General features: G+C 40.4%; 1 protein-coding gene across 1 annotated transcript in view; it reads right to left on the bottom strand.

Annotated features, from left to right (window-relative positions):
• MED27 (mediator complex subunit 27) overlaps positions 1-21,617 on the bottom strand; it is a 471,863-nt gene that overhangs the window by 255,610 nt on the left and 194,636 nt on the right. The window contains exon 3 of the mRNA XM_077477842.1: positions 21,375-21,505. Coding sequence (XP_077333968.1) covers positions 21,375-21,505 — 131 coding nt within the window. The remainder of the gene's footprint in view (positions 1-21,374; positions 21,506-21,617) is intronic.

The following is a 21,617-nucleotide window of genomic DNA, read 5'->3' as shown; positions in this document are numbered from 1 at the left end:
GAAAAGGAACGGGAGGGAGGAGCGATGTACTGATGTCACTGCGCGATACGTCCGTTGTTTGCAAGCACGGGCGTGTGTACTGCAGCCGGCCGGCCGGAATTTTTACTTATTGTTCTTGTTTTTATATGCCTACAGCGTTTGTTTTTTACATCAATAAATGTCCTACGGGTTTTACCTATGCCCATCCTATTTCTCTTTGAGTCACTTCGCACCACCCATTTTTTTGCAACGGTATTGGATGCCAGTGGAGGATTTGTGTGCGGATGCAGCTCAGACTGGGTGGACCCTCCTACAGATGTGATGACCAGATCGTGCACTGAGATCGATTGAGGAAAAGGCACAGGCTGGGTAATAGCCATAGGCAACAAACTTCTTACAGCTGGTAAGCGCGCACTTCACTTGGGATTTATCCAGCAGTCACTTCAACTGTGGACCTATCACAAGCTGTCACCAAATATTGCACTAATATTGGACACTTCTGAGAACATTCCTTCTTGGATATTAATTTAATATCACCATAATAATTTTTCACCAGAATTCATTATTCATGTTTAGAACATGACAATACTTTTATTTTGTCCACATACATATTCATTTAATATTTTTACTGTTCAGTTTGGAGCGCAACCTTTTTTTGATTTTTGCTTCTACATTAATAACTAACAATAATTTCAAAAATAAAGAAATCTATGTATATTAAGGCCACTGTGATTGTAATTTTTTGGTCATGTGTGTCCTTTGTGTAACAGGTGCTCTTTAAATGTAAGGACTTAGTCTTCCTGGTAGTTAGAATCTTTAATATTTGCAAATAAAATGAATGTTTCCTATTTATAATAAGATGTCAGGTTAGTAAAACAGCGATATCAGAACCGATTCAATTATATAGTTTGTAGTGTACATAGATTTGCAAAACAATGAGATAAAGGAATATTCCTGAACTTTGTTTTTATCTCGTGGTTACTGTGACATTGGGTGAATGCATCAATGCAGTGCATGTTATCTCAGTTTGTAGAGCTTGGATTCATTGAATGAGTTTACCAAAAATGTAAATATTGCCGAATATACAGCCTCATGCTACATAACTAAGCTCCATTTCATGCTAAATAAATTTAATTATTAATGTATTCTAAATAGACTTTTACTTCAAAAGCATTTTATTAAAATAAATTAGATAAAAAAAATAAAATAAAATAAAAACATGATTTAAATAAAAAAAAATAAGATTTTTTAGATTTTCTTTAAAAAAAAAACACTGATTTATATCCACCTTGGTCAAAGCCAAGTTCAACTTTTTCCTTCTTTGATCCAAGGCTAAAAATGGCCATAAAAGTGCACATTCTTGTTGCAATCACATGACATTAGATACAGCATACAGACGGCCATAACAGACTGATTGTCCACTGCTTCCAATATGAGGAGAACAACAACAAGCACCTCCAATGCTTGAATTATCCCGATCATTGTATTCATATTACCTGAAAATATTGGTCTGCACTAGGCCAGCTGTCCTTGGAAAGTCTGGTGAAGTGCTTATCTACTGGACAAATATAGGAGGACTTTGAGCCTCATTAAAACGCAACCCCATCTAAATTGGATTTTTTTTTTTTTTTTTTTTTTAGCTTTGGCTTGACTCTAGTAAATTATTGCTCTTGCATGTAAAACACTTTGGGACCTTAAAAAAAAAAAAAAAAAAAACACAATCACAACATGTAAAATCAAGGTTCTGCCCCATGCAGCAGCCATGAGGACAGTGGTGTCACCCGAGTCCCCCAGCCAACTTGATAATTTCTACAAGTATGTGATCAAAACAGGTAAAGTCCAAGGAAAACCATCTTGCTTCTTCCGATGTCATCATGTTACTATTAAATAGTGCTAGTTTCAAAGCAGCCACAACCCTGAGATTAACCAGGCATCATTAAACTAGAACTATCAGTTCTTCCAGAAGACCGTTCTTTATATATTGCTAACATATTCCACAGTGCTTTACATAATACACCAAGCCATTTTAGGCAGATTACCAAAAGCGCTTAAAATTCAATTTCCGTATCCTAGTTATACAAATGTATACACCAGTGATTTTCAATCAGGGTTCCTCCAAAGGTTGCTAGGGGTTCCCTCAGCATTGGGCCATTTCTGCCTCTTGGATAAGTTCCCACTGACACCATTGATCTTTTTAGCATCTGTAAGGAGGTGATTCTTCCCAATGACCACACGTGTAAGGACCATTCTTCCCACTGACCATCATACTATTTTATCATGAGTTGTAGATTTCTCATCTTTAGCAGGGGTTCCCCTGAGACCGGAGGACTATTTCAAGGGTTCCTCTGTGTTAAAGGTTGGTATACACTATGGCAGGTGTGAAACAAACAAAAAAAATATCCAGAGAAAGCCCATGGAAAGACGGGACATAAAAATTCCACGCAGAGAGTATCCTCATCAGATTTCCAACCCAGGACCCTGATGTTGCAGTGGAAGCAAACTAACCAAAATACTATTTTACTAAGCAATAACTACCAACACTGACCAAGATATGCGACTGTGTCTGGTAACAACTATCCAGATTCATTTTAAACAAAATCATTATATAAAAAAATGATTATGCTTTAAAATAATCAGCTTGGCAGCTCCGACACCTGTCACCCATCAATCCTTTACATTATGTGTATCTTAGGTCCACCTTTATGCTATTTCTGTTTGTAGTCTGGATTATGACTATTAGCCCGTAAACTAACATTCCCCGTTGTTGCAAGTGCATTTATTTCCTCCTGCAATCTGGACAGAGTTCAAAGCTAAATGATGATCAGCATGGAGGCAGCAATTTTTGAAGAGACCTTGATCAAAGCTTATTAAAAAAGTGTTTTCAATGCTAGGGGTGGCCATCTTGGATGAAACCAGATCCATTAAGGAATGGATTATGACATGCTGAAGGGCAGCCAGGAAGGTGAAGGGTGGAAGCCCAAGTTGACAATGGGGAGCACAGAGGGATGCAGGCAGAGGCGTATGATCCTGGCAGCTGCCACCTCTGATACTGGCTACCTTTCATTAAGTAAAAAAAACCTGCTGCACAGTAGCCGCTGTCCGAATCGTGACCTACTACCCACAGGCACTGCTTCACTAACTGCCAGTGCAAAAGAAGGCCAACAAGCTCCAGTCTCCTTGGAACTGGGTGGCTGCCGAATTACGATCCCAGGGAAAGAGTAAGACTACATTCATCAGTGTAGTAGAACTGTGTGGCTGTGCCAGGGACTATTTCTAATGTTCCACCCCAAGAGCCAGAAATGGGACTTGTGAACTATAAGTGATGAAACATTGCACAGTAACCCCTGGCACTGCGTAGCCACTTAAAACCAGAAATCGTGTGTACGCTAGGACCTAGCAGGGAGGATTCATCATGTCGGTGTGAGGCCATCCTGCAGTAAGGACGACTTTGCATTCTTTACCAACTTATGAGATGGGCCCCTCATATCTTTTTCTGGATCATCAGAGGATGCACCCACATCCTTAGGAGTGGTGAGAGACTGTAGGGCCAACAGACAACTCAGGGTCCCAACACCAGCCAATCTTTTGCATAGTCTACTGGAGTGTGTTTGCCACATATTCTGAAAGTGCACCAAAGATGCAGCATGCAGAACTTTTAGTGCACTTCCAGAAAATGCAGCAAAAACATGCAACCTAATAGGAAGCCTTAAGGGACCACAGCTAAAACCATGGGTAAATTACATGAAAGTCATCACCAAACCACAGTGCATCAGTGTGGAACTGGCATAAGAAATTTTCAAATCCAACAAGTCCCATTATATATTGATTTTGCAATGTCAAAAAAAAAAAAAAAAACTAAAAAAAAAACTAAAGGCAGACTCCCAACTGGCAATGAGCTGTTTACAGACAAAAGCAATCTATAAAATAAATAGCACCAAAAAGAAAAAAAAAAAGGTAACATATTTGCACACTGCTGATAATTATGTTGCATTTATCACCAAAAAAACCCACAAAGGCAAGTTTACGTGTTTAAACTTTGTAATTCATCCACACAATGGAGGTGCTCCCTCCCTTCCCAAGCAGGGGAATACTCGTATACTAAATGTTTACCTGCAGCATGCCAAAACAACACATCTTGCAGCGTGTTTGCTGCACTTGATGCTGCAGGCTGTTAACAAGGCATCCTCAGACAGGAAGAGCGCTGAAAGCTCTGTAAGGGGTTGTCGTTAAGTAGTAAACCATTACACAATTATCCTAATCTCCGAGTCATTTAGACTTCATGCAAAATGACAAAAATAGCCTGGGATCCCTTTTGCTGGAGCGCTGCATGGAATTTTAGACAGCAACCATTAATTCTGCCAGGGTTCTGGGGACGCCAAGTAGACAATCCCTGAGGTTTCAGCTAATGGCTGTGGCGCAGAAAAGGATCTGTCAGTGAAGCGTAGTAAGCTATTTAAACAGGCTGTCGTCCTGGCCCAACGATTCTGTAATTATGTTCTCTGCCAGGGAGAGACAGGCGCTTGGTTAACAATCACAAGACACGGTAATGTTAACACAGAACGTTTTTCAACGATGCCCACGAGGGATTGGAAAATTAGTGAATTTCGCACCACACCCAAAAAAAACAACTAGTTTGTATTCTAAAATGTGACGACAGCTGTGCTAATGAATAAAATCTAAATATAGACTTCTCTGTACTGCAAGAAAAACAGAAATGGAAGGTGCGCAAACCTAGTGCATTACCAGAGATCAATTAATAAGAAGAATTTTTTGTATAAAAGTGGGAACTCACAAAATGCAACTAATAAAAGCCCATAAACACAGTGCATTGACATGCACAGAGCATCTAACGCGTTTCAGGGGCGCACCCCCTTCCTCAGAGCTAGGCCTAGCCTTTTACAGCTGAAAAACTCCTCTTAAGCCCAGTCAAATCAGCAGCAATTGCCGTCAAGGGCACCTTCCTAAATCGATGACTTAAAAAGTTGTTTCTGTACTACCAACTTTTGTGAATTTGCGCTGCGATTTACATTGACATCTGTGCAGAAACCCGCACAAAGGTCTCTGAAATTTCGGCCAAAATCAGGACTGATCTGCGGGAGCAAAATCGTGCGACTTCAGCTGAACTCATGTGGCTTCATTCCTGCAGCTCAGTGTGAACCTGTGCTAAAACCTACTAGTTCTTTAAAGACTTTTTTTCCCAGCCAGAACCCCCCCCCGACCGTAAAAAACACTGCCACCAGCTTACGGACACATTATGCTCTCCTCCTTCTCTTTCATTTCAGGAGTGTAGGTACTCCAGCACCAAACTTTCTCTGTGCAGGAGCTTCCTGTAATAAAGACGGGGTCAATGCTGATCTCCCTTTCTGCAGGGTGACTGGTCTGGTCTCCGCCTCCTCCTATAGCTTTCAGCAGGCAACCTGTAGTGGGTGGAGCCTGCTCGGCCCCTCCCACAGCACTGCTCTTTACATAGGATATGCACAGCACAGTGATGATGTCACGACTACTATTACAAGATAATAACTGGCTTTGCAAAGGTCACTGCCACACACACACACACAAAGTGGATTTAAATCCTTGGTGGCTTTTGATGAAAATATTTTGTTTCTGGAATTCAGCTTTCAGACCAGCGCTAAGAATTTTTGGTGTGAGACTTGTCAGCAGTGATTTACTTTTACTTTGCTCTAAGACCCAACTTTTCCCAGCTGTCCCTTGACAATTGCCCTTTCTACTTTCCTATTAAAAAGCCTCTGTAGCAATGAGGACACATTCGCTTTGCAGGTGAATGGTAGTTGACAAAGCTTAGGCAGGAAGTCAGGCATCTGTAACACAGTAACGCTAAATCAGAGAGGCGCACAGAAGAAGGGTGACAGGCAAGATGTGACCTTTTTAAAGTAAAAAAATACTGTACATGCTCACGTTACAGACAACATCAAATCAAGAAAAATTATAGACAAAATTAAAAAACTATAACGGACTCCGATAACAGCCAAGGTCATTTTAAATGAATATACTTTCCTAAATAAAATGTACAAGCACATAGGAAGCATCTAAGGCAGGGGTGATGTGGTTTTACTTTGGTCTGCCCATGTGGTTGAGTGGTAATGTTGCCTGCCAGCAAGGCGGAATGTTGTACACAGTTGTGGTACTGTAAGTAGGAGATACAGGGCAGAGCTCACAGCCAAGAATACAACCCTGCCAGCAGCTGAGATGGATAACATTATAAGTGGTGATAAAAGTCACTTTGTGGAAATCATTACTCTATGATGTGTGCTCTGTAAACTTTATCAAAATATTTAATGATGTGCAGGCAGCAGGAAAACTATATAGACAAAAAGCATGCACAAACACACACAAATCAATCTGCAATTTAAAACAGAATGCTGTTAGCAGGCCACACACTTAGCTACAAATTGTGTTTGGGTCTTTTACATCACCCAAGTGGTCGGGAGCACACTAGAACAGGGCTTACCTATAGGTAGTGGAAATAATGTGCACCGTTTAGGAGATATTTCACTTGTAGTCCGCCGAAAATTCCAACGACGCATGCGCAGGGAAGAAACTATAATAAAGTGCCATTTCTTCCCTAGCCTGTGCCATTAATCGCGGCTCCCGTGCGCAAGTGCAGGAGTGACGTCAGGCAGCTCCGGCGAATCACAGAGCTGGAGTCCGTGGCTCGGAAGGAAGAGGGGCCAGAAGATGGACTGTCCCTACACAGGGGACATCGCTGGATTCTTTTGCAGGTAAGTGGCACATAATGGGCTGGTATGTGATGCACACTAGCCCATTATGCTTTTCATTTGCAGGCTTTGCAGCGAGCAAGAGAGGAAGTAAATCTGTCAGGGTTTACTTCCTCTTTAAGGGACTGCAATACTCCTGAACAGAGTTGGTAAATATAACCTTTTTTTTTTTTTTTTTTAAAGTAAAACATTTGACTTTATAGTTGGGGACTATTTAGCAACCAGTAATGGTTGGACACTTGCACACATTGGTTTAGACTAGAACATACTCTGAATAATATAAAATAAAGAGTGCAGGAGCAAGGAGTATATAATTTTACAAAGTGCAGGAGTTAGGATCACATAATGCTTAGAGCGTAGGGGACAGGAGTTTGTATCTCACAGTGCACAGGGCTCAGGAGTACTTAACACAGCATGCAGGGCTTGGGAGTAAGTAACACAGAGGTTAGTAGTATGTAAACAACAGAGCACAGTGCTCATGGCTACACAGTGCAGGGGACAGGAGTATGTAACATACAGAGGGCAAGGGGAAAGCAATGCAAAAAGGAGAAAAGCGCACAGGGGTCAGGCATATGTAAGACACAGAAAGCAAGGGTCAGGTGTACGTAATGCAAAAAGCATAGAAGCAGGCAAATGCACATCACAGACAGCAAGAAAAATGAGCACAATTTGCAGGGATCAAAGGCAAAGGGATTACACATGCTGGAAAATCCCTGTATCCCCAAACTGCTATTTCCCAATTCTATTCAGAGAGCAGAACGCAGTCAGATATCTGCTCACTCATGGTCACCCTAAAGGTGCCTCAACATGTATGAATACAGTCATTTGATAACCAGATATTTTCCTAAATGTCTGTGATAGCGGAAGTTGGACACAAAGCATATATAAAACTTAGTTTACTGCATAATCCTCCACAAACCAAGCAATCAAATTTCAGGTATGCATTTAAAAGAAGATTTCCAGGTACAGATGTTTTACATAGTTCTATTGGTCCAGCTTGGACGAGTGTAAGCATGCATATTCCACAACTGGCTGATCCTTGTGGAAGTGGAGGATCACTGTAGCAGGATATTTCTAGCTATAATAGTAATGCCAGCCATATATGGCTTACATTTCAGATGATTCTTGTTGAATAGTCCAAAATGAGAGCTCCGGGAGCTGGACAGAAAACTGCAACCTCAACAGTGACAGCATCCAATTAGCTACAGTCACTGTTCTGGTTTGCAGACAGCCAGGAGAACCGTCTTGTCTGAATGCAATAGCCGGCAGAGGGAATTACTCCATCTACAGTGTTTAGAACAGGACAGGGTAAACAAGGGATTTCTCTCGTTCAGCCCAATTTCTCAACCAGAGGAATCTAACCATGGCTAGCTTAAGTTAGAACATATGTATAAGGATCCCAAGCTAATAATTTTTGCCTAGAGTTCCACTCTGTTTTCACGTGTACAAAATCGCCTCATGTGTCTGTATAACGTGGCAACTTACACCAAAGGAAATAAATAAAAGCCTACCAGTTAAAGACCTTAATTAACAAAGCCCAGCTTGAAATAAGAAGGGGAAGAAGATTACTGCAGACTTTGTCAGCTTTTCTATTCTTTCCGCCATTGGACAGAAAACCCTGCCTCACGTGCTTTTGAACGCGTCTATGTGTAAGGAGATTATACAGAGTCTGTTAAGGTCAAAAGTCTAAATAAGGATGAGGGAATCAGATGCGGCTCCTGCCAGAAAAAAAGCACATCCATCAAAGTTTCGCTGAAAAGTTGCCTTATAGATCAAGAGCCTAAAGCAAAACTTGCTGGGATGCTTAGTCCCTTTAAATGACTATTATACCACCTCCAGTGGTGAAATCTCTGTAAAGAAGCTGTTGTATCCATCCACCAACACATTTATCAATTGGCATTTTCCAAATGGAAATGTCGCTTCAGATCCACCAATCCAGTGACCCCCGTATCACTCCACTATCCTCCTGTATCCACTCACATTAGTGTAGGAGGAATCACAAGAACAAAAGTGCTCATAGCGCAGTATGTTTATTAAAATGTCCCCATAAAAATACAGACATAAATGCACTCACATCAATATGTGCCCATGAGTCGGCACACAGTATGTCCAGTGGCTTCAATAATAGTCAACACCGCAGCTCCAGGTAATTTAACAAGCATGCATTCAGGTCACAGGAAGTGACATCACTGGACATGATGTCAGCTTTGTAATTCTGGCCTCAATATGTTTTACCCAATCAGGGCATCTTCATGCTGTAGACTGTACAGGAAGTGAGAGAATATTTTATCAATGTGAGGGAAATCCTCTCTTTAAAAATTTCCTTTCTATACTTATTTTGGTGGCAACTCAAAACTTTGTATTTACTCCCACTTTCATTCCCAGTGAGATTGGTAATAAAGGAGAGGTAGAGAGCGGGTGAGAAAATGTACCTAGCAGGGGCACAGACAACAATAAAAATCCGACAGTGGTTCTTGCATATCTCTTGGGAGGGGCATGCAGAGCTGCATTCAGCTGGGATTTTTAGTGAGGGTGGGCTTTAAACATATTAAAATATTAAACCCTCCATGCAATATATACATCTCACTTTAGACCTCAAGACTTACCACGAATGCATGTTTAAGAAGCAATCAGGGCATGTAAAAGTAAAGGCTGTCTATTATGCTTCGCAAAGACCACTCCATAGATATAAATAGACTCTCTCCTCTCTCTCTCTCTCTATTATATATATATATATATATATATATATATATATATATATATATATATATATATATGTTTTTTTTAGCAGAGGAAAAAAAAACAAAAAAAAAAACGTAAAGTATGCCCAATTTTTTTGTAAATGGTGAAAGATGATTTAAATAGATACGTAACATGTCATGCTTTAAAATTACACACACGCGCCAAACTTTGGTACCTTAAAATCTCCATAGGCGACACTTTACATTTTTTTTACAGGTTACATGTTTAGAATTACAGAGGAGACTAGAATTGTTGTTTTGCATGTGTGATTTGAACACAGTTTACATATGTGGGCGCAACTTATGTATGCATTTGCTTCTGTGCACGAGCGCACAGGGGGCGCTTGAATTATTTATTTATTTTTAACACTTTCTCTTTAAAAACTATTTTTTTGATCACTTTTATTCCTATTACGGTGCACAGAATCACTGGCGGAATAAAATTATATTATATATATTATTATATAAAATTATATTTGGATGATGCCTGTAGAGATCACCACTCAAAGTCCATGACGTCATATGACATATCTTGGGTGGGAAGTGGTTGAGATAAAAAATTGCCATTACAACTCCTTTAAGTTGAAGACTAACAATATGAAAGTATTTGTAACTCAAAGATATGAAAATACGTGTCCACTGGTTCTACTGTCTGTGCATACAATTTTCTTATTAAATTTCAACTATGCAGTGCAAGGGCCTGTCTGATTGCATACAAATTGAAAGTGTTTAGGCTTGACGTCATATTATATGGTTTAGGTCAGGGGTGTCCAAACTTTTTTCAAAGAGGGTCAGATTTCATGAAGTGAACATGTGTGAGGGCCGAACATTTTGCCTGACATTCTTTGAACCATTAAAATACAGTCTAAGTGTATTCGTTCAAGCACTAATACACTGCCCAACAATAATTCTCTTGCCTTTGTGGCTGTTTGCGAGTAAAGAGATGAGCTTGGGCGTGTTATTTGGATATACCGTATTTATTGGCGAATAGCATGCACCTTCACTTTAAGAGGGAAGTTTCAGGGAAAAAAACGTTAAAATTTTAAATAAAGAACTGTGAAGCAAAATAAGGGTCAGTGCCCATATGCAGACCCCCAATTGGCAGGATTGCAGTGCCTACCATTGCCAGGTATGCAGCACCCGCCATTGCCAGGTATGCAGCACCCGCCATTGCCAGGAATGCAGCACCCGCAATTGCCAGGATTTTACTCACCATTAGCCAGGAATGCACCCATCATTGCCATCAGTGCAGCCTTGGAGGGGACATGGAGGGGGTAGGACGAGCGCCAAAGAAAATCCTACAGGAGAATCTCCTGTTTACACAGCTGCCTCTTTAAGAGAAACTCCCGCCTTCTTTGATGGACAGAACAGTCGTCCAGTGCCGGAGACGGGACTTCCTATTACAGAGGCTGCCGTGTAAACAGGAAATACTAATCCTGTGTGCACGGCACTCGTCCCGCCTCCTATCTCCGAGGCAGCCAGACTGAGCCTATATATCTTTTGTAGCCCCGGCGCTGGGAGATCGTCGGGGACCACAAAAGATATATATGTTTAGATAACCAGGCGGGCCGTTCAAAACCAGACAGTGGGCCGCGATTGGCCTGCGGGCCGGACTTTGGACATGGTTTAGGTAAATCTAAAAGAAAACTGCACAAGAAAATGTTATTATGTATGGCCAGCCCAAGAGAAAATTCTCCCACTAAATCAAATGGGGTACATGGTCGTAATGGTGCTCTATGGGTCTAAAACACTAGCTTACTTACCATGGCAATCTATAGTCTTGTACACTTATTTTCCGCAGACAAAGCCTCAGACTTTTGTCCGAAGGGCGTTGGCCAGGAACTTGTCGTGCACACAAATGGCACACAATTGTCGGCCAACAAACACGAATGTAGTGACGTACTATGTGTTTTTTTGGCTCTTTAGCGCCACCCTTTGGGCACCTTCTGCTAATGTGTTTGGTGAGCATCGATTCCGAGCATGCATGTTTGTGCTTTGGACTTTTGTCTGACGGACGTGTGTACACATGATTGGAAAATCTGATAACAGACTGCTGTCCACAGAAAATTTTCAAGCCTGCCATCCAACATTTGCCAACAGTCCATCAACACACAATTCCTATCGGAAAATCCAATCGTGTGTACGAGGCTTTACTTCATATATTTTACAAATGTAGGTAAAAAAATCACGTCATCGCTCAGTGTTCAAAATTCCTTAATTCAGCTCCAGTGAACTTAACAACTACAGCATTTAAACAAAAAAATGATTCCCAAGGCAGTATAGTAGAATAAATACAGAAATGTTGTTATTTTCAAACAGTATTTTTTTTCACAGACTTTAAAAAGTAACTGAAGTTGACCACCAAGAAGATATAAAAAGGCACCATCTAGTGGGGTTATTGATCCACTAAATATGCTTTTATCTATGGTTAGAAAGAAATGCCTCTTCTTTGTGAATTTAGGGATTTCCAGTTTCTTGAAAATCTCCTTTCCCCTGCCCAAAAACACTAAGAAAGAAACAGGAAGATTATTATACAATATAAAACAACTGCTTCTGTCAGACAGCAATTAGAGAAATAAGTGCTAAAATATAAAATACTAGACTAGCCAAGATTTCTGCACATTGTCCATCGAACAATCATATCTTTTCTTGTGCTCTGCATTTAATACTGCAAATTGGATTATAAACTTCTCGCTGGCGTTTACTGTCAACTAATAGACCAGGATTAAGGCGTATTAATAATAATTAAGCTTGTATATGTAGATAATATCAGTGAACCTCAGCGAGTAATCCTGGAGGCGCTTTAAACACAGCGACAGAGATCTAGTCGAGGCTGCGAAAATGACTAGAATTTCTGTTTACAAAGCATACACACATAAAAGCTATCATTATCAAAGTAATAAGTCACTAAAAAGTTGCCAGAAAGTAAAATGTTGTTGCAAACTCTCACTACCAAAGCTTTATACAGTTTATAAAAGACAAATGAAAAGAAAACAGTCTCCATTTTCAATCCTTGTTGCAGTTATGTTTTCAGATAACAGGGAATGAACACTGAATGGAAACAGAACTAAAACCAACCCGAAAAAGGCAGTGGGATCAAAATTTCAGCATGTTTCAGTCTATTAAAAAAAGGCACATGCGATGACTCTGCAGTGCAAATTCAGCCATACAGATTGTATGGCTGAATTCCAATTGTATTCGGACCAAAGTCATACAGGAACCTTTTCGTTCAAAAGGTATACGGTACAGTTTAATACATTGTATTTCATACATAACCTATCCTGGAGGGTAACAACTTGAAAATTTCAACATATATCCGAAATTATTATAAGAAAAGTAGACCACTTAAATGATCGCGTCAGTATATCATACAATCGTAAAAGTATTTTTTAGAACTAGGCTATCTCAAGGAGGTCTCCCTTCACATGCCCTTCAAGAGGCGAAGATCCACCAGTCCCCTCGGCACCCCTATTGGGATCAAACTGTGCTGCAGGACCCTTTTTTTTGGTCCGCAACAGAATTAGACTGCATGGGTGTAGGGTTGCCACCTCAATCCTTTAAACCCGAACACAAATTGATTACACAGGTTCTGTGGCTTGATCAAGGTGGTAATTAAAGTCACTTGGTGCCTTATCTGCATTAAATTAGTCTCGGAACCTGTGTGATTCAAAGGTGTTTGGGTTTAAAGGGATGAGGTGGCAACCCTACATGGGTACCCATGCGATCCCATTCATATCTGAATTGACCGTTTGCACTGCAATATGCAAACCGATATGGGGGTGTCATTAACTTTGTATGGACACTCCCAGCAGTTCGCATATGGCAGTGTGAATTGTATGCGAGTTGGGCACGAAGATTTAATCTGCATTTGTCTTTCGCAGGGCTGCCCGAATCGCACCAATGAGAACTGAGCCTAAAGCATAAGTTCGCCTTTGAAGCATGTTACATGTTCCACCCAAATTTTAACATGTAAACGGGTAGAACATGTAACATGTTTCAGCGAATGCACCTCTTCTACCCCTACAAGCACCATCAGTCACCAAGGCAGACATACTAGTTTCAATGAACGGCGGGGCGGGTACACTGATCAGCACCCTTATGCCACATACACACGAGCGGATTTTTCGTCAGAAAAATCTTGGCTGGTTTTTCCGACAGAATTCTGCTCAAGCTTGGCTTGCACACACGCGGTCACACAAAAGTTTGCTGAACTTTCGACCGTCAAGGACGCGGTGACGTACAACACGACGAGCCGAGAAAATTACGTTCAATGCTTCCGAGCATGTGTCGAATTGTTTCCAAGCATGCATAGAACTTTTGCGTGTCAGAATTGCTACAGACTATCGGAATTTCCGGTCGGAACATTTTCCGACTGAAAAATTGAGAACATGCTCTCAATCTTTTGCTGGCTGGAATTCAGTAAAAGTCCGATGGAGCATACACACGGTCGCATTTTCCGGCCAAAAGCTCTCAACTGTCTTTTGCTGGCCGAATTTCCGATCGTGTGTACGCGGCATATTACAGCTCAGCAATGACAGCCTGGTAGGAGGTACGGGCAACAAAGAGTTAGGCAGTGGGTGCAGGAGTCTGACACTGCACACCCAATCTGCTGATCGTGGGTGCAATGCTTTCCAGGCTTTCATTTTAAGAAATAAAAAATGCACATTTTTTATCTGCCAAAAAGATGTGCATGCATTCTTTTTTTATGTAAAAGGTGAACTTTAAAGACTGAATGTAATGCTATCTGTATTTACATATAATATGCACTATTATATTAACTAGCAATGCATATCACAATCAACAGAAACATTACCGGACAAAACTGTCCAATGGACAGGCAGGTTAAAATGTAGGTTTAACCAAAACTTTTTTTGGATAGAGTAAGAAGGTTAAACACGCCCGCAAAGATTTATTTTTATTTTCTTTTTCCCCCCACTAGGTAGATTCACTCTATGTATTTGTCCTGGTGGCTAATGTTACAAAGAAAAAAAGTTGTCACCAGAAGAGCAGATGAGGAGGGGAAATATTCCACATGAAGACAAATGCTCTAATGGCAACAATGTAACCATCACAATCGTGAACTTTTGAAGGAGCAATGTATATGCCAAAACATGGTAAGGTTTGCGAATGTAAAAAATGTGGGACTTTCGTTTATCTAAAATTATTGTAATCCACCTCCTTAATCTGCACCGTATGGACTTCCGTTATCCAACAGCATTCTTGTTGACGGTGGTACATCCAAACTTGGGATGTGTTGTTGAAGACCTCTTTAAAATAAACTGTTGATTCTTGGTATGTAAGCTTGTCAGTCCGGACACAAGTTGGTGTTTTCTTGGCCACTTCTGGTGCTGTAGCCAATCTGCTTCAAGTTTCAATGTGTTGTACATTCAGAGATGGTATTCTGCATACCTTGGTTGTAACGAGTGGTTATTTGAGTTACTGTTGCCTAGCCTCTGGAACCAATCTGCCCATTCGCCACTAACCTCTGACATCAACAAGGCATTTTCATCCACACAGCTACCACTTACTGGATATTTTCTCTTTTTTGGAGCATTCTCTGTAACCCTAGAGGCGGCTGGGTGTGAAAATCACAGTAAATCAGCAGTGCCCGTCTGGCACCAACAACCATGCCATGTTCAAAGTCACTTAAATCCCCCTTTTTCCCCCCATTCTGATGTTCTAGATGCCTAAATGAATTGAATTGCTGCCATGTGATTAGCAAATTGTGTTACCAAGCAAATCAACAGGTGTACCTAATAAAGTGGCTGGTGAGTGTATATTTTTACCATGAAATACAAAATTCTGGGGACGGATCTGACCATCTTTAGCTGCTAGGGGCCCAGTTGAAAAGGAGCCATTCCATTCTAATTTGGTCCATAAAGCAGGCACCCGTCATAGCACAGACAGAGAGGCTGAATGTTAAAACTGAAGAGAACGTCCAAAAAAGTCAATACAATTTTGGAGATCAGAACCCAATAATCTGCTAAATGCAGGATAACAATGCTACCATGTGGGGAAAGAAAAACCTCCATATGTTGAAGGTAAGATCACATTGCTGCATTTTATGATTCTGTAGCATTGTCATGGCAAACTCTGAATCTACCCCAAATCCCCCCAGTAATAGGAGGAAATAAATGGCTAAACCTGGTAGTGTCCAAAAAATGTCCCAAACATAAATTTTGCATAGAAAGAAAAAAAAAAAAACTTCATAAATAGCCCAGAATAAAATAGAAAATATGTGCTTTGCCTCTGTACCTGGGTTTTAAGAAAGAAACTAAACTATAAATATATATTTTTTTGTATAGTGAGAAAGGGGTGTTAATGAGGTTTTAGAGTTCTCATTGAGGGAACTCTTCCTTCAATTCCTGTCCATGGGAAAGTAGAATGTTCACCATTTCCCCAGCAGGGCACTCACAAAAAAAATTCCAACATTTACTTTCTGACCTGTTCAAGGAGCGGGATATGTTTATTAGCAGAACTCCATCCTCCTAGATTCCAGGCTAAGGATGGGTTTCCACCATACTGGGCAGTCTGCAGAGAGTCAGTCTTCACAACAGTGTATAATAGACAGGCGGGGTCAGAGCTGATAAACACTATGCAGACCCCAGTCAGCGAATACCATTTTTTTTTTTTTTTTTGCCAAGTGAAGCGTTTCACAGAGTTTATTTTCTGCAGAAGCTAAGTGGATGTGAATATTTTTTTTGATGCGCTTATTTATTTAATTCCCCCAGTTAGTAATCACTCCCGGAGAACACATTTAACCCGTTGACTGCCCCTGTTAACCCCTTCCCTGCCAGTATCATTAGTACAGCAACAGTGTTTTCTTTTCTTTTTTTTTTTTAGCACTGATCACTGTATTAGGGTCACTGGTCCCCAAAAAGTGTCAAAAGTGTCAGTTAAGTGCTGATTTGTCTGCCGCAATATCGCAATTACCAATAAAAAAAAAAGAAATAAAACAAATAGATAAAAATATACCATAGTTTGTAGATGCTGTAACTTTTGCACAAACCAATCAATATACACGTCATTTTTTTTATTTGGAATGTTTTATAGCAGAAAGTAAACGAGAGAGAGAGAGAGAGAGAGAGAGAGAGAGAGAGAGAGAGAGAGAGAGAGAGAGAGAGAGATTAGGGTTGTTATTGATTACATTTTTCGTGCTCTATTAATATATATATTTTTATAATTTCGATTATAACGCACATAGAGATCTCCTTGCAACTCTGCATCAGTCAGTGGTAAATGTGGTATACACTATATACAATCACCCGACACTGGTTTGTTCCCACAATCCATGACTTAACTTCACAGTTCACACAAATACGTTTTAAATTCAAGCTGTAACACTGATGAAAGTAATTTTTTTTCCACAGTAGTGTGACAATCCCACAGTCTAACTAATCTCTCTCACCTTATGGCATGGACCCTTGCGCAAACAGGTGGTCATGCAAGTGGCTATCAAAAGGGTTAATATAGACCATAAACTTCTCTCACCTCTCCTTAGATCTCAGCAAGGATGCCAGGTCATGGGTAGAAAGAAAAGATCTAAGTGCTCAGTGCTTAAGTGTAATATTTAATTTTTGTGTTCAAACACAAACTACTTACATAAAGATCATAAAAACTTAGCATGTAAAGCCTACAATCGTGTTAGTTACGTAGGGTACGGCAGCGGGTGATGTCATGCGTAGCTCCTCCCCGTACGCGTTACGTTCAATCAGAACGTCAACTGACTCCTCCCCCCTTCCCTTCGTTAGACAGAGGCACTTGGGGAAGGGGGGAGGAGCCCAGTGAGTACCGATCAATAGGATTTTGATCGATCAAAACAAATTAATCGAGGAATTAATCTTTAAATTTCCACAGCCCTAATATATATATATATATATATATATATATATATATATATATATATATATATATATATATATATATATATATATATATATATATATAGCAAAAAAAAAATGCAGGGGTGATCAAATACCACCAAAGGAAAGCTCTATTTATGGGGAAAAGGGCATAAATTTTATTTGGGTACAGCGGCGCACGTCCGCGCAAATGTCAGTTAAAATAACGCAGTGCCATTATTGCAAAAAATGGCCTGGTCATGAAGGGGGGGGTAAACCTTCCGGAGCTGAAGTGGTTAGTAGTTGGACATTTATAAAACATCTTATCTCTAAAGAATGTCCTTAGCGTTTCCGACTAGCATACAGCCAATTCTCTCAAGGGAACAACAATGTAACCACTGAAAAAAACCTCAACGACTATTCTCATGATGTCTGATGGAGTTTGAAGGTCAGCATAGTTAATACCTATGTCTATGGGAACGTTCTTTGACAGAACTTCAGTAATCTACAAATGAGACCAGAGCATGAAAACAACAGTGAGATTTCCTTTTGCTGCCAATTTAACAATGTTCTTGTGGGTTAGTCTAGCCCAGAGAATAATGTATGAGCTGACTGATAATGAAACTTATTGGACACTGATCTTGTTCTTATTAGCTCAATCCCGGCCTTGTACAAATACCTATCTTGGTGCGCGTAAAATGCAAACAGTGTTTTAATTTTTAATTAGGCTGCTCTTTGTGCTCAAATTCAAGGGAGGAAAAGAGATGCCGCTGTAAGGATTACTACTTCATTACAAGTTATCTGCAAGCTATCCCGTCAATATTGGTAGTTAATACATTGCAATAAGGAAAGGGGGCTTGTGGCAAACTCCCTAGATTTTCTGAGATTATATGAAAATATAGGGAAATTGAAACAATAACAGTGCACTTGAACTTAACCTCTTCCCACTGGCTGTATACATATATGTGGCCTCTCAGCAGGTGGGCTTTAATGCAGAGAGGCCACATACACTATATTACCAGAAGTATTGGGACACCTGCCTTTACACGCACATGACCTTTAATGGCATCCCAGTCTTAGTCTGTAGTGTTCAATGTTGAGTTGGCCCACCCTTTGCCGCTATAACAGCTTCAACTCTTCTGGGAAGGCTTAGGAGTGTGTCTATGGCAATGTTTGGCCATTCTTCCAGGAGCACATATGTGAGGTCAGGCACTGATGTTGGAAGAGAAGGCCTGGCTCGCAGTCTTTTATTCATCCCAAAGGTGTTCTATTGGGTTGAAGTTGGGACTCTGTGCAGGCCAGTCAAGTTCCTCCACCCCAAACTCATTCATCTATGCCTTTATGGACCTTGTTTTGTGCACTGGTCCAAATCATTTGGTGAATGGGGGATTATGGTGTGGGGGTTGTTTTTCAGGGGTTGGCCCCTTAGCTCCAGTGAAGGGAGCTTTTAAGCCGTCAGCATACCAAGACATTTTGGACCATTTAATGCTCCCAACTTTGCTGTTCCAACATGACTGTGCACCAGGTCCATAAAGACTTGGATGAGCGAGTTTGGGGTGGAATAACTTGACTGGCCTGCACAGAGTCCTGATCTGAACACCTTTGGGATGAAATAGAGTGGAGACTGCGAGCCAAGCCTTCTCGTCCACATCAGTGCCTGACCTTGCAAATGAAAGAATGGTCAAACATTCCCATAGACACACTCCTAAACCTTGTGGACCCAGAAACGTTACTATAATTTGGGGAAAGGGGGAATTTGAGACTTTAAATTAGGCCATGGCCTGGTAAGGTCATGTGCCTCCATCCCTGTCAATATAAGAAGGAAGAGGGTGTGATTTCTTGCACACTTTATCCCCATCATTCAGTCTTCACTAATAACCATTTAATTATTCACATAGTCTTCACACTAGGTTTCTTAGTTTATTTAATGATTACCAATATCTCTCATGCTCACACCAGGACTGCTCTGTATGCCCAGATCCGCCCCGGATTACTGCCCATGATGGTTGCCTCCACCGAGCATGCTCAGCTCCCGATACCTTCAGGTGGCCTATGGTCCCTGACATTGCGCCATCAAGTGCACATATACCTGTAAGTGATCTTTGGGAGGGGGGGTATCTCATCTATCCTCCCCTTTATTGATATCTAGACAACATATTTCCATTTCAGATACAACATGTACTTCCTCCTGAAGAGCGGCTTAAAGTCACGAAACGTGCCCCACCTATCAGATGCCGTGTACCATATGATTATATGTTAATCAGATTACTGTGCCAATACACATATATCGTGACAGGGATTAGAATGATCATAAACCATGCAGAAGCTATTATACAATATACGTGAATTTTGGTGGAATCCTTAACCTTATAATGTGATTCATTTTTTAATCATGTTTTAGAAATCGACAATACGCAAGTGTGAATTTCTATGTATATGGTTACGTATGTAAATATGCATTTATGGAATATTAAATCATTTTATACCCACCACTGTACTCAATTGTTACCATGTGCTTCATTCAAAGTCTCACCCTCTTGCTTCTTCCTTCCCAGAAGAGCTGAAACTGTTATAGCTGCAAAGGGTGGGCCAACTCAATATCGAACCTTAAGGACTTAGACTGGAATGCCATTAGGGCCAGTTCACACCACATTCCAGTGCATTTTTTTCTGCATCAAAAATGCATGGAAAGTAGGTTATATGGTTTTCAATGGCATAGTTCACACCAGTGCTTGAAGGTCCAGGGAAAAAAAGTAGAACATGCTGCATTTTTTTTTTTACACTGGACTGTACTGGAACTCTGTAAAACGTATCAAAAACGCACCTAAATGCACCAAAAATGCACTGCAACACACTTGTTATTTAATGTTACGAAAAAAGAGGGGGGGGGGCACTGGACAGCATCCAAAACGCACCAAAAACACACATGCAAATAAAGCACCCAAATGCCTGCCTCGATCTCCTGGCATCTAGGAGCTCTTAAAAGGCGGCGCGAAGGAGTAAAAAAAAAAAAAAAAAAAAAAAAAACATACTGGTTGGGGTCACCGAACATATTGGTCTAAAAGGAATTGTTCTTAACTACTTCAGCCCCGGAAGAATTTACCCCCTTCCTGACCAGAGCACTTTTTGCGATTCGGCACTGTGGTCTTTTAACTGACAATTGCACAATCATGCAACGTGGCTCCCAAACAAAATTGACGTCCTTCTTTTCCCACAAATAAAGATTTCTTTTGGTGGGATTTGATCACCTCTGCGGGTTTTATTTTTTGCGCTATAAACAAAAAAAGAGCGACAATTGTGAAAAAAACTATTTTTTTTACATTTTCCTATAATAAATATCCCCCAAAAATATATTTAAAAAAACCCTTTTTTTTCTCAGTTTAGGCCGATATGTATTCTTCTACATATTTTTGGTTAAAAAAAAAAATCGCAATAAGCATTTATCGGTTTGCGCAAAAGTTAAAGCGTCTACAAAATGGGGGATAGTTTTATGGCATTTTTATGATTTTTTTCCCTCCAACCACTTTGCATATTTTATATATACTGCGATTCTGTACTTGCCAAATATGCTGCAGAAATCTCCCTCCACTGAGTCTGGCTACATCCATTTTAACTGATTTACACAGACACACAGTGGCACACCTCCAGCTTTGCAGCTCTCATTGGTCCTCTTATGACTCAGCCTCCCCTCCCTGGAAAACTCAGAGTGAGAGAGCTGTGCATGATGTCATAAGCCTAGGCTTTTTTTACCAAAAAACAGGAAGTGGGCTTTAAAATGTATTTACTGGCAGAATAAAAAAAATGTTTTACTATTCAAACAAGGGCAGAAGATTTAATAGATGGAAAGTTGAAAAAATGACTGAAGGTCCACTTTAAATATGCTTCCTCTTTTACTCATTCTACAGTGTCACAGTGTTGATTAGAGTAACTAAAGACTTCTCTTTCCATTCAAAGAAAGCATTAATATCAGATGAGTGCAGACAGAAAACATAAATGAACATTAATAGGACACAGAATAGCAATTTCCAAAAGTAAAAGAGATTCATTAAATAACAATAATACAAGACCAAACTTACTGTGGTGGAAGAACGAGGGTTGTAGGCTGGGCCTTAGGCCGACGCTTGGCAGACACTCCCATCTGATTGGCTGAACGTTTCAGTGACTGCTGATTTAGCAGACCAGAAGCTAGGCCGGAATGGTACTGCAACTGGGAAAATAAAGCAATAAGTATGGGTCAATTTCCAAAGAGATGAAAAATCAAGCTAAAAAAACAAACAAAATAAATACCAATTAGGTTTCCCTGTGCACAAGTTAGATGC

The sequence above is a fragment of the Lithobates pipiens genome, unplaced genomic scaffold (assembly GCF_037356315.1).
Source record: "Lithobates pipiens isolate NorthernLeopardFrog02 unplaced genomic scaffold, aLitPip1_a1.2 Scaffold_1, whole genome shotgun sequence".
Classification (NCBI taxonomy): domain Eukaryota; kingdom Metazoa; phylum Chordata; class Amphibia; order Anura; family Ranidae; genus Lithobates; species Lithobates pipiens.
The sequence above is the reverse complement of the archived record's forward strand: the minus strand, read 5'-3'. Positions and strand labels throughout refer to the sequence as shown.